Source organism: Physella acuta, unplaced genomic scaffold, assembly GCF_028476545.2.
Source record: "Physella acuta isolate Inbredline_101_S28 unplaced genomic scaffold, ASM2847654v3 ptg000208l, whole genome shotgun sequence".
NCBI classification, from domain to species: domain Eukaryota; kingdom Metazoa; phylum Mollusca; class Gastropoda; family Physidae; genus Physella; species Physella acuta.
Window position 1 is genome coordinate 1,139,460 of NW_026731727.1, and position 14,168 is coordinate 1,153,627.

The 14,168-nt window shown below is 39.6% G+C and overlaps 1 protein-coding gene across 1 annotated transcript in view; it reads left to right on the forward strand.

Moving 5' to 3' along the window:
- Positions 1-23: 23 nt before the first annotated feature.
- Positions 24-14,168, forward strand: part of LOC131937325 (uncharacterized) — a 28,505-nt gene continuing 14,360 nt past the window's right edge. Inside the window, exons 1-5 of the mRNA XM_059294620.1 lie at positions 24-70; positions 6,150-6,416; positions 7,634-7,825; positions 12,274-12,357; positions 13,156-13,235. Coding sequence (XP_059150603.1) covers positions 6,189-6,416; positions 7,634-7,825; positions 12,274-12,357; positions 13,156-13,235 — 584 coding nt within the window. The 5' untranslated portion in view covers positions 24-70; positions 6,150-6,188. The remainder of the gene's footprint in view (positions 71-6,149; positions 6,417-7,633; positions 7,826-12,273; positions 12,358-13,155; positions 13,236-14,168) is intronic.

Genomic DNA, 14,168 nt, shown 5'->3' on the forward strand with positions numbered 1-14,168 from the left:
GCATTGCCATTGGTTATTTTTTCACGTGATTTCGAGGCGCTGTCAGGGAGAATTTCTAAATCGCGGTGGCGTAGGTTATCCGACTTTCCACATGTTTTATTTTGTTAGGTTATACTTATACGTGAACTATTGGGACACACAAAATTTCGATGCCTTATTTTGTAAATAAAATTATCAAGCATTAGGCTAACCATTAGGCCTATTTTTTTTAGCCTACATCAGAGGCGTATACAGGTTTTCGGGCTAGGGGAGCGGCGAAGTTAAAAGTCTACCACCACCCCCCACCCCCCAGTAGCGTAGTGAGGGGGGGGGGGGCGGGGGGGGGGGGACATATGTCCCCGGGCACCGAGCTTAGGGGGCGCCAAAATGGGTTGGAAAAATAAATTGAAAGGTTGAGGGGGGTGCAAATTGAAAGTTTGAGGGGGGGGGGGTGCAAATCAAATTCTCGAGTGGGGTGCAAATCGAAAGTTTGAGGGGGGGGGGGGTGCAAATCTAAAAGTTTGTCCCCGGGCGCCGGGAAGGGTCGCTACGCCTCTGCCCCCCCCCCCCTGAACGAAATATAATTTATAAAGAAGCGCTGCACAGCATAAGGAAAGTTTGTGAAAGTAGAGTTGGATTTTTAAAAAGCGCTTTTCAATCAATTTGAAATTTAAATCTAATAGGTGGAACATTCTGAATAGAAGTCCACAATAAATTTATCTTTTAACAGCTTTCGGTGTTCATTAAAGACTACATTTTAACGTAATGATAAGGTATGGGTTAGATAACTATTGCACGCACATGCCTGGAAAAAAAGCGCAAACAGAAAAAAGCGCACACTGAAAAAAGCGCAAACGAAAAAAAGCGCAACCAGAAAAAGCGCAAAGAGAAATTGTAGCACAAAGACATATATATAGACTAGATGACACATTTCAACATGACTGTTATGGCTGCTGTGAGAGTGTCGTGTTTGATCACGTGATCTGCTACCATTTAAAGCATACCACTACCATGTGCATTCACATTATCACCATACAGGCGATAATCGCTTTACACAATGCCTATTATTTTCTTGGTCAATATTTATTCAACTACTATTCTCGTATAAATAAGAATAAAACTTCACTCTCTTTCATCCGCGTCATCAAACATGCATTCGTCAAATCTCTCGCACCAACATTCATTCGCACCAAAATACCCTGATAAAACACACATCATAACAATGATGTATTTAATATTATTTCATCATGACGCACCTACCTACCTACCTACCTACCTACCTACTTACCTACCTACCTACCTACCTACCTACCTACCTACCTACCTACCTACCTACCTACCTACCTACCTACCTACCTACCTACCTACCTACCTACCTACCTACCTACCTACCTACCTTGAGAATACAAACGTGCAATAAAATGGAGATTCAAGGAATTTTTTCTTTCTCCGTGTGGTGGGTTGAGGGGATTTGGGCTTATAACTAGAGCTTAAATAAATTTGGGATTAAAGAAAAAAAAAGAAAAATTACGTTGAGTACAATAAGACACATCAAATCTTTCAGTCCTCCCGCAATTTTTTTTTAAATTAAAAAAAAATCCATTTATTTTAAACATTTAAAATAGTAATAATTTATTTTGTATTTTTATACAGTTTCAAAGACATGAACATACATTGAATATTACGGTAATTAAATGGAGAAAGTAGAATTGAGTGGCTTAAGAACTAGAATAAAATAGACTGCTTAGCTCACCATTGCCCCATCAGTGTTTCTTCCAGACTTTTTTCTCCGGGGGGGGGGGGGGGGGGCACTTGAAATTTTCGGGGGGGGGGGGGGGGCGGTAGACTTTCTTCGGGGGGCGGACACTGTTAAAAGTATATATTTTCTATATAAATTATATAAATTTCATTTCGTTCGGGGGGGGGGGGGGGGGCGGTAAAAAAAATTTTCGGGGGGGGGGGGGGGGGGCTTCCCGTAGAGATGCCTGGAAGAAACTCTGTGCCCCATCTTCACCTGTGAAGCCAAAAGTTGAAACGTGGCGACCCATGGTATTTTTGCCGAAAACTATTTAAAATGAGCTTAATGGATGTAAGTAATAAAAACAGCTTGACCGTTAATGCAGGTTTTACCATTGACACGCATATGCTAAACAGGTGAACGGAAAAAAAGTCACATGAAAAAAGCACTGAAAAAAATTCTGAGGAATATTTTGATTTTATTGTTGATAATTTTGTAAATTTTGGTGTTTATTAATGTGTGTTTGTTCTTTTTCGTAGCATATTTATAAACTTTAAAACCATTATGATTCATAATAATAATAAACAAAAAAATTCATAAAAAAAACGTTTTAATAAAAAGCTTTTATGTAATAATGCACTAAAAAGTAGAAAATAAATAATAGACTACTATTTAAATAACTCTAATGAAAAGCTTGGGTCACTTCAGTATTTATTGGATACCTTTACTAATGTTTAGTGATATCCCCTAAACTCTCTCAAATATTCTCGGAATATAGACATGATTTTTAATTACTTAAACTTTTAAAAATAGAAAAGAATCTCGTAGAAAAAAGAATTGCGCACCAAGCGAACGCCAAAACAAAATGTGCATAATAGTGCATAATATTATTAGTACTTTTTAAATTTACATGCGGTTTTTGAGAAATCGGAAATAGCGTCAATTACTACTTCCGGTCAACAGAAATTACTCAAAATTTGATAGAAGGTAGAAAATTAGATCTTATACTTAAATGCGAAACTTCATTTATCTATCTGAAATAGTACTCAAGTTTATATAGCCTTATTAAAAATTCAAAGTAGAAAAAGTACCACTTCCGGTTATCGGAAATCGCTCAAAAGTTTATACGGAACTACGATTTTGATAAAATACTTATGAAATTTCATCAACCTAGCTGTAACGGCACTCAAGTTATCGTGTTTACACACAGACAGACAGCTAGACAGACACACACACAGACAGACATACAGACATACGGACAAGATTGCAAAATTATGTTTTTCCGTATCAGTGAGTTGTAAAAATCTCGATTTTTTGCACGATTATAAGACTTTCTCTATACTTGTATAATCGAGAAAGTAAAAAATTGGTGGAAAAATCTTGGTAACTATGACAACGGCGGCCAGTAGTTTTAATGCCCCAAAATTCCCCAAAGTTAAGTGTTTGAACGGACACAAATTTTGAAATTCATAAAAAATTAGTTTGAAGATATGCACTTTAAATTTGTAGCTGAGTGCCCCAAAATATGGAAGAAGATTATGAATTGATTGTTTATTGGGCTTAAAATGTAATATTTTATGAATGGTGGAAAACCTACGAAGGGGTTAATTTTTCAAGATGGCCGCCGTTGTCATAGTTACCAAGATTTTCCACCAATTTATTTTAGTGGAAATGCATATGCGGATGTATCTTAATAAAGCTGTAAAGAAATAACTGTTTTCTAACGAGTATTAATTTTTTTTTTTTTTTTTTTTTTTTTACCGGAGCCTTCCCCCTTAAAAACATGATGAAAAACGAAAAGTTTGGGACATCTTATTTAGTATTTAGTTATATAGTGGAATTAAAACCTACATACTTCATACTAAATATTAATTCTTGTGTCACACATATTACTATCCCACCTACGCACTTTGAATCTAGATCTATATCTAAAATCTTTACATTACATTTGAATCGCAACTTGATTTTCACTTTCAGAATGTTAAATTCCATACAAATTCATATTTGTGACTCTTATCCTGTGACTTTTTTTTTTTTTTTTTTTTCCTGTGACTTTTTCCCCCCTACAATCGAAAAACAAACAGTCGCCAGAACCCAGGGCGCAAAACCCCATACCATATTAATATAATTATTAATATATTATTATGTTTTTAATTTCTAAAATTGCGACATATTAATAACATGTCGCAATTTCAGCAATTTAAAAAAATATACCGGAGGACAAAAAAGGGGAAATAACTCTAAAATTAGAAATTGCATACTACAATATAAAAAATCAGAATTAAATTCTTATTTAAAATATTTGTAAGTCGAAATTTAGATCTAGACTCTAGAATAATATAGATCTAGAAATATACGGTAAAACTCCATTTTAGCGTATTTTATTTCTCCGAGGCTTGTTTACCTCCGGTTGAGCGTATTTTATTATAACGACCGAAACATACCAAAACATTTTAGGAAAACACGATTCATTTAATCATATAATCATAATTTATAATGACATTTATGTTGTATTGTATTTTTGTTTTAACAAATGGACACAAGCTAGAAAAGTCTCAAAGGTATTTGAGAGGTGCATAAATTAATTTAAAAATCTTGCACGGCGTAGTTACAATTAATATGGTTATAAAATCCTGTCTGTCTGGTTTTTTTCGGACTTTACTAAAGATTGGACGTATTTGATGTTTTTAATATTTTCGGTAACTAAATAAAAATTAAAAAAAAAGCAAAAACAATTTGGTTTTCACGTATAATGGCGACATAAACAATGGCATCCTGCTATTGGATAGGCCGACATAAATTTTATTGTACACATTGTAAGCTAAAAATAGAAAACTAGGTCATGGGGTTTTAAATTTGCATTGTTATTTAAAAACTTGATCTGCAAAGTTTTGTAAACAAATAGTTAACGATCACTAAGTTACTGTACAGCCAATCAATATTTGTCTTACGAAAGTGAAACATCCGGTTATAACTTAGGCTTGATGAAAATAAATAGAAATGTAGCCTTAAACTCAACAAATTATTTTCAAGTTCTCTGGATTTGCAACTTTTATAGCATTTATTCTAAAAATATAAAATTTCTAAATTAATTTTAGGCTTAAGTTTTTATTTTTTATTTTTTTTTACGGTCTAAATCTAAAAAGCACGTTTTTATTCCATGTCAACAACACTATGGAAGGAATCTCGTCAACTCGCTTGTCTCCATTAATAAAAATGAATTAAAAAAACAAAGAGACTGACTTTGTTTTAGATTTTGATAATTTAGTTTTGTTAAAGTTAAAACTTGAGAAAAATCCAAATTTAGAATATTGAATGTGCAATGTTCGTGTGTCAGAATTTTCAGGGCAATGGGTGAAGTACGTAAACGTAACTCACAATTGCAAGGCGGTTAAGTTTGTATTGTTACAAGTATCTCCCAGGCATGATACTATAAATAAACATTAATGAACTTACAATGACCCCAAAACTGAGGCCAACACAATTTCAAATAGCAATTGCCCGAGCTATGACGTATGACCGTGTAAGGATTTTTCTCCCGCTGACGATTACACGAGATTCGATATTTAATTGGAACAGTTCTAATGCTTTTTATGGTTTTTTTTTACTTTTTCTAATTAAAAATCACATTCATTAAAAAAAATAAGTAGATCTAGTGTTTTCCTGACGTTTTTGTGTGTTTCGGTTGTGTTTATAATAAAATACGCTCAACTGGAGGTGAACTTGAAGCGGGGAATAAAATACGCTAAAATGGAGGTTTACCAAATATACTTATATAGACTAGAAATCTGGATTTGTATTCAATATATACTAATATATAGTTTTCTAAATTCCAAAAAAAAATGCAAAAATAAAGACTAAATTTAGACATTATTTATTAGATTAGGACTAGACAAATCAAAAGATTTTAAAAGAACAAACCATTTGTTTTTGTTCATTTTTGCTGCTTCTTTAACTAAGTTTAACTTCAACTTTAACAAGGGCTAACAAGTTGTTATTCTAAGAATATTTGAGAAAGTTTAGGGGAAATCATTCCCGCTTTATTTTCAATGAATGTTCAAAGATATTAGGTAAAATGATTTCTATTTTCATGTAAAATTGAATAGCTAGACTAGTGCCCTTTTTTGGGTTTTTATAAACCATTGTTGTTTACACATATAAATTTTAGATTTGTGCTAGAGAGTGTAGACAAGTGACATAAAAATCATAAGCCAGGGTTTTCCTTTTTTGGCCATTGTCTGACTCCACACACCCTGTAAAAATATGGATACCAAATGACCTTTGCTAGATCTATTTGTCACAATGCAGGATTCAATACCAAAAACAGTTTTTGCATTATTTGTGTGTTATACCAGTTGTCATGCGAGCTTAACTATTAGCACAGCAGTTCTTAAAATCAAATTATGAAAAGTTGAAATCTGTCATTTTACAGATATCCAAGGTCTACAAACACAAAATACTACTTTTAAAGATGTCTTCTAAAACCTGTGATGGCCTAACTAGACAGGATGACCTAACTAGACAGGATGACCTAACTAGACAGGATGACCTAACTAGACAGGATGTAGGTGATGAGGAACCTCTGGGTAACCCTGTGGCACCACCTGATGTGGACCTGGATCAGCTTAGAGGGGACCGGATAGGTGACACAGTGTACAGTGGCAAGTGGTGCATTCAAACTGTCATCAAGTTGATGAAGGTAGAGTCAATTATGGTAGTTGACTGGTCACTGGTGGTAGTTGAGTGGTCAATGGTGCTAGTTGGCTGGTCAATGGTGGTAGTTGACTGGTCAATGGTGGTAGTTGAGTGGTCAATGGTGCTAGTTGACTGGTCACTGGTGCTAGTTGACTGGTCAATGGTGGTAGTTGAGTGGTCAATGGTGGTAGTTGACTGGTCAATGGTGGTAGTTGAAAGGTGCTAGTTGACTGGTCAATGGTGGTAGTTGACTGGTCAATGGTGGTAGTTGACTGGTCAATGGTGGTAGTTGACTAGTCACTGGTGGTAGTTGAAAGGTGCTAGTTGACTGGTCAATGGTGCTAGTTGACTGGTCAATGGTGGTAGTTGACTGGTCAATGGTGGTAGTTGACTAGTCACTGGTGGTAGTTGAAAGGTGCTAGTTGACTGGTCAATGGTGCTAGTTGACTGGTCAATGGTGGTAGTTGACTGGTCAATGGTGGTAGTTGACTGGTCACTGGTGGTAGTTGACTGGTCACTGGTGCTAGTTGACTGGTCAATGGTGGTAGTTGAGTGGTCAATGGTGGTAGTTGACTGGTCAATGGTGGTAGTTGACTAGTCACTGGTGGTAGTTGAAAGGTGCTAGTTGACTGGTCAATGGTGCTAGTTGACTGGTCAATGGTGGTAGTTGACTGGTCAATGGTGGTAGTTGACTAGTCACTGGTGGTAGTTGAAAGGTGCTAGTTGACTGGTCAATGGTGCTAGTTGACTGGTCAATGGTGGTAGTTGACTGGTCAATGGTGGTAGTTGACTAGTCACTGGTGGTAGTTGAAAGGTGCTAGTTGACTGGTCAATGGTGCTAGTTGACTGGTCAATGGTGGTAGTTGACTGGTCAATGGTGCTAGTTGACTGGTCACTGGTGGTAGTTGACTGGTCAATGGTGGTAGTTGACTGGTCAATGGTGGTAGTTGACTGGTCAATGGTGCTAGTTGGCTGGTCAATGGTGGTAGTTGACTGGTCAATGGTGGTAGTTGACTGGTCAATGGTGGTAGTTGACTGGTCAATGGTGGTAGTTGACTAGTCACTGGTGGTAGTTGAAAGGTGCTAGTTGACTGGTCAATGGTGCTAGTTGACTGGTCAATGGTGGTAGTTGACTGGTCACTGGTGGTAGTTGATGATGAAGTGTTGTTTGGTAAGTTAGTGCTAGGTCTTCAAGATTTTTGTTGATCTTACCCTCACCAGAGTAATGTGGTTAACAAGCCTAGCAAGTCATGTGATGCACCGACTCAAATTTCCCTGCCTAGTGAGTCAAGTGACTCTCAGACTCAAGTTTCACAAGTTTGTGACTCAGGTGACGCTCAGACTCAAGTAGTAGATATGGATGAGGAGCTGCAAAATGAAGTTGGTGTTTTGTGGGACATGACCAGTAACATGGTATGTGTTGGTGTGGTATGTGTTGGTGTGGTATGTGTTGGTGTGGTATGTGGTATGTGTTGGTGTGGTATGTGTTGGTGTGGGATGTGTTGGTGTGGTATGTGTTGGTGTGGGATGTGGTATGTGTTGGTGTGGGATGTGGTATGTGTTGGTGTGGTATGTGTTGGTGTGGGACATGGTATGTGTTGGTGTGGTATGTGTTGGTGTGGTATGTGTTGGTGTGGGATGTGGTATGTGTTGGTGTGGGATGTGGTATGTGTTGGTGTGGTATGTGTTGGTGTGGTATGTGGTATGTGTTGGTGTGGTATGTGTTGGTGTGGTATGTGGTATGTGTTGGTGTGGTATGTGTTGGTGTGGGATGTGGTATGTGTTGGTGTGGTATGTGTTGGTGTGGGATGTGTTGGTGTGGGATGTGGTATGTGTTGGTGTGGGATGTGGTATGTGTTGGTGTGGGATGTGGTATGTGTTGGTGTGGGACATGGTATGTGTTGGTGTGGGATGTGGTATGTGTTGGTGTGGTATGTGGTATGTGTTGGTGTGGTATGTGTTGGTGTGGTATGTGTTGGTGTGGGATGTGGTATGTATTGGTGTGGGATGTGGTATGTGTTGGTGTGGGACATGGTATGTGTTGGTGTGGGACATGGTATGTGTTGGTGTGGGATGTGGTATGTGTTGGTGTGGTATGTGGTATGTGTTGGTGTGGTATGTGTTGGTGTGGTATGTGGTATGTGTTGGTGTGGGACGTGGTATGTGTTGGTGTTGGTGTGGTATGTGTTGGTGTGGGATGTGGTATGTGTTGGTGTGGTATGTGGTATGTGTTGGTGTGGGACATGGTATGTGTTGGTGTGGGATGTGTTGGTGTGGGACATGGTATATGTTGGTGTGGGACATGGTTTGTGTTGGTGTGGTATGTGGTATGTGTTGGTGTGGTATGTGGTATGTGTTAGTGTGGTATGTGGTATGTGTTGGTGTGGTATGTGGTATGTGTTGGTGTGGTATGTGTTGGTGTGGGATGTGGTATGTGTTGGTGTGGGATGTGGTATGTGTTGGTGTGGTATGTGTTGGTGTGGGACGTGGTATGTGTTGGTGTTGGTGTGGTATGTGTTGGTGTGGGACATGGTATATGTTGGTGTGGGACATGGTTTGTGTTGGTGTGGGACATGGTATGTGTTGGTGTGGTATGTGTTGGTGTGGTATGTGTTGGTGTGGGATGTGGTATGTGTTGGTGTGGGATGTGGTATGTGTTGGTGTGGGACATGGTATGTGTTGGTGTGGGACATGGTATGTGTTGGTGTGGGATGTGGTATGTGTTGGTGTGGTATGTGTTGGTGTGGGATGTGGTATGTGTTGGTGTGGGATGTGGTATGTGTTGGTGTGGGACATGGTATGTGTTGGTGTGGTATGTGTTGGTGTGGAATGTGGTATGTGTTGGTGTGGGATGTGGTATGTGTTGGTGTGGGACATGGTATGTGTTGGTGTGGTATGTGTTGGTGTGGGATGTGGTATGTGTTGGTGTAGGACATGGTATGTGTTGGTGTGGGATGTGGTATGTATTGGTGTGGGATGTGGTATGTGTTGGTGTGGGACATGGTATGTGTTGGTGTGGGATGTGGTATGTGGTATGTGTGGGATGTGGTATGTGTTGGTGTGGGATGTGGTATGTGTTGGTGTGGGACATGGTATGTGTTGGTGTGGGATGTGGTATGTGTGGGATGTGGTATGTGGTATGTGTTGGTGTGGGACATGGTATGTGTTGGTGTGGGATGTGGTATGTGTAGGATGTGGTATGTGTTGGTGTGGGACATGGTATGTGTTGGTGTGGGATGTGGTATGTGTGGGATGTGGTATGTGGTATGTGGTATGTGTTGGTGTGGGACATGGTATGTGTTGGTGTGGTATGTGTAGGATGTGGTATGTGTTGGTGTGGGACATGGTATGTGTTGGTGTGGGATGTTGTATGTGTTGGTGTGGGATGTGGTATGTGGTATGTGTGGGATGTGGTATGTGTTGGTGTGGGATGTGGTATGTGTTGGTGTGGGACATGGTATGTGTTGGTGTGGTATGTGGTATGTGTTGGTGTGGTATGTGGTATGTGTTGGTGTGGTATGTGGTATGTGTTGGTGTGGTATGTGGTATGTGTTGGTGTGGGATGTGGTATGTGTTGGTGTGGGACATGGTATGTGTTTGTGGGACATGGTATGTGTTGGTGTGGGATGTGGTATGTGTTGGTGTGGGACATGGTATGTGTTGGTGTGGTATGTGGTATGTGTTGGTGTGGGACATGGTATGTGTTGGTGTGGGACATGGTATGTGTTGGTGTGGGACATGGTATGTGTTGGTGTGGGACATGGTATGTGTTGGTGTGGTATGTGGTATGTGTTGGTGTGGGACATGGTATGTGTTGGTGTGGGACATGGTATGTGTTGGTGTGGGACATGGTATGTGTTGGTGTGGGACATGGTATGTGTTGGTGTGGGACGTGGTATGTGTTGGTGTGGGACGTGGTATGTGTTGGTGTGGGATGTGTTGGTGTGGGACACGGTATGTGTGGGATGTGGTATGTGTTGGTGTGGGATGTGGTATGTGTTGGTGTGGGACATGGTATGTGTTGGTGTGGGATGTGGTATGTGTTGGTGTGGTATGTGTTGGTGTGGGATGTGGTATGTGTTGGTGTGGTATGTGGTATGTGTTGGTGTGGTATGTGTTGGTGTGGTATGTGTTGGTGTGGGATGTGGTATGTGTTGGTGTGGGATGTGTTGGTGTGGGATGTGGTATGTGTTGGTGTGGTATGTGTTGGTGTGGTATGTGGTATGTGTTGGTGTGGGATGTGGTATGTGTTGGTGTGGGATGTGGTATGTGTTGGTGTGGTATGTGGTATGTGTTTGTGTGGGACATGGTATGTGTTGGCGTGGGATGTGTTGGTGTGGGACATGGTTTGTGTTGGTGTGGTATGTGGTATGTGTTGGTGTGGGACGTGGTATGTGTTGGTGTTGGTGTGGTATGTGTTGGTGTGGGACATGGTATATGTTGGTGTGGGACATGGTTTGTGTTGGTGTGGGACATGGTATGTGTTGGTGTGGGACATGGTTTGTGTTGGTGTGGGACATGGTATGTGTTGGTGTGGTATGTGTTGGTGTGGGATGTGGTATGTGTTGGTGTGGGATGTGGTATGTGTTGGTGTGGGACATGGTATGTGTTGGTGTGGTATGTGTTGGTGTGGGATGTGGTATGTGTTGGTGTAGGACATGGTATGTGTTGGTGTGGGATGTGGTATGTATTGGTGTGGGATGTGGTATGTGTTGGTGTGGGATGTGGTATGTGTTGGTGTGGGATGTGGTATGTGTTGGTGTGGGATGTGGTATGTGTTGGTGTGGGATGTGGTATGTGTGGGATGTGGTATGTGGTATGTGTGGGATGTGGTATGTGTTGGTGTGGGACATGGTATGTGTTGGTGTGGTATGTGGTATGTGTTGGTGTGGGATGTGGTATGTGTTGGTGTGGGATGTGGTATGTGTTGGTGTGGGATGTGGTATGTGTTGGTGTGGGATGTGGTATGTGTTGGTGTGGGACATGGTATGTGTTGGTGTGGTATGTGTTGGTGTGGGATGTGGTATGTGTTGGTGTGGGACATGGTATGTGTTGGTGTGGTATGTGGTATGTGTTGGTGTGGGACATGGTATGTGTTGGTGTGGGACATGGTATGTGTTGGTGTGGGATGTGGTATGTGTTGGTGTGGGACATGGTATGTGTTGGTGTGGGATGTGGTATGTGTTGGTGTGGGATGTGGTATGTGTTGGTGTGGGATGTGGTATGTGTTGGTGTGGGATGTGGTATGTGTTGGTGTGGGATGTGGTATGTGTTGGTGTGGTACATGGTATGTGTTGGTGTGGGACATGGTATGTGTTGGTGTGGGATGTGGTATGTGTTGGTGTGGGATGTGGTATGTGTTGGTGTGGTATGTGTTGGTGTGGGATGTGGTATGTGTTGGTGTGGGACATGGTATGTGTTGGTGTGGGACATGGTATGTGTTGGTGTGGGACATGGTATGTGTTGGTGTGGTATGTGGTATGTGTTGGTGTGGTATGTGGTATGTGTTGGTGTGGGACATGGTATGTGTTGGTGTGGGATGTGGTATGTGTTGGTGTGGGACATGGTATGTGTTGGTGTGGGACATGGTATGTGTTGGTGTGGGATGTGGTATGTGTTGGTGTGGGATGTGTTGGTGTTGGTGTGGGACATGGTATGTGTTGGTGTGGTATGTGTTGGTGTGGGATGTGGTATGTGTTGGTGTGGGATGTGGTATGTGTTGGTGTGGGATGTGGTATGTGTTGGTGTGGGACATGACAAGTACTTGGAATGGCTGGGGAATGGGATATTGGCATGGAAATCATCAATGGTCTCTAGTCAAACAGAAACTGGACCTATATCATGATACTCTTTATTTTCAGGAAGTGTGTCAGTATCTTCACTCTATTGGGGCCATTGAGAGCATCTGTTATGTCATGACCAATTCCCAGTGTCCACGAGCTACTGTAAGTTCACAGTTGTAAGTTTACTCACAGTTGTAAGTTTACTCACAGTTGTAAGTTTACTCACAGTTGTAAGTTTACTCACAGTTGTAAGTTTACTCACAGTTGTAAGTTTACTCACAGTTGTAAGTTTACTCACAGTTGTAAGTTTACTCACAGTTGTAAGTTTACTCACAGTTGTAAGTTTACTCACAGTTGTAAGTTTACTCACAGTTGTAAGTTTACTCACAGTTGTAAGTTTACTCACAGTTGTAAGTTTACTCACAGTTGTAAGTTTACTCACAGTTGTAAGTTTACTCACAGTTGTAAGTTTACTCACAGTTGTAAGTTTACTCACAGTTGTAAGTTTACTCACAGTTGTAAGTTTACTCACAGTTGTAAGTTTACTCACAGTTGTAAGTTTACTCACAGTTGTAAGTTTACTCACAGTTGTAAGTTTACTCACAGTTGTAAGTTTACTCACAGTTGTAAGTTTACTCACAGTTGTAAGTTTACTCACAGTTGTAAGTTTACTCACAGTTGTAAGTTTACTCACAGTTGTAAGTTTACTCACAGTTGTAAGTTTACTCACAGTTGTAAGTTTACTCACAGTTGTAAGTTTACTCACAGTTGTAAGTTTACTCACAGTTGTAAGTTTACTCACAGTTGTAAGTTTACTCACAGTTGTAAGTTTACTCACAGTTGTAAGTTTACTCACAGTTGTAAGTTTACTCACAGTTGTAAGTTTACTCACAGTTGTAAGTTTACTCACAGTTGTAAGTTTACTCACAGTTGTACATCAAATTGTTTTTTTCCCTGCAGGAAATGTGTGTGGGTATGCTGGCAAATATCATTTCTCATGATGAACTGTGGGCTCAACTCAAAGATGACTCCAATCTTTTGTAAGTGTTCCGTTTTTGGTGATGACCCCTTTTTATAAAAGTTAAGTGACCCATGACCCCCATACTATTGTAAAAGGCAAATGTAACACCATTAAAAATGAGAATTGAATTCTGGGTAATATTTGTATTAATTTACTCTTTAAGTTTTTGATCCATCAGAAAAGCTGACTGCTCCTTTTGGGGTCATGACCTATGGTTTTGAAACCTGAGGTCTAGACAGTCACTCTACTAACTCTTTAAGACCAGAACTAGGCTCCTAGTGCTCAACGCAGTCAATAAAATTTTCCTATTTCGGACCATTCCCATTAGTTTGCAAAGTATGTAGTTATTTATAGAGGTGAAGTTTGTCTGAATAGTCTTTATATATTTTAAAATTAAATAAAAACTAATTTTTATGTTAAAAAATTATTTTACCTAAAGTCAATTTAAAGCTTTCCAGACACACTCACCTCTGATGACAATGCAAAAATATATTTTTAAAAATCTAATTAATAAAAATTAGGTTAGTCATTAAAATATAATTTAAAATTACTAAATTAAATAAAAAAGGGGAGATAACATGATTAAATACTAGAAATGGTTCAATCAGTTAACAGACAATGTTGAAATTTTTGTCCCATCTGGTTGATTCACTGCTTGAAAGTCAACCGCAGACAAAGAAGGAGCAGATAATGGTCATTTTTAGGTTTTCATGGTATTGATGAGTTATAAAGCAAATATGTCTAGTCCTAGCCAATGTGGTGACTACTTCATTTAGAACAAATCACTAAAAAGTGGAAAATAAAACAATTATAAAAACCTTTAATAAGCTTTTAGTGCACTGAAAAAAAGAAAATAAAACAAATCGTCTATCTTTAATAAAAGATCCCTTCAATATTTTAGTAACCAAAGCTTTAATGAAATGTTTTTTTTGTATTTTTAGTACATTCAAAA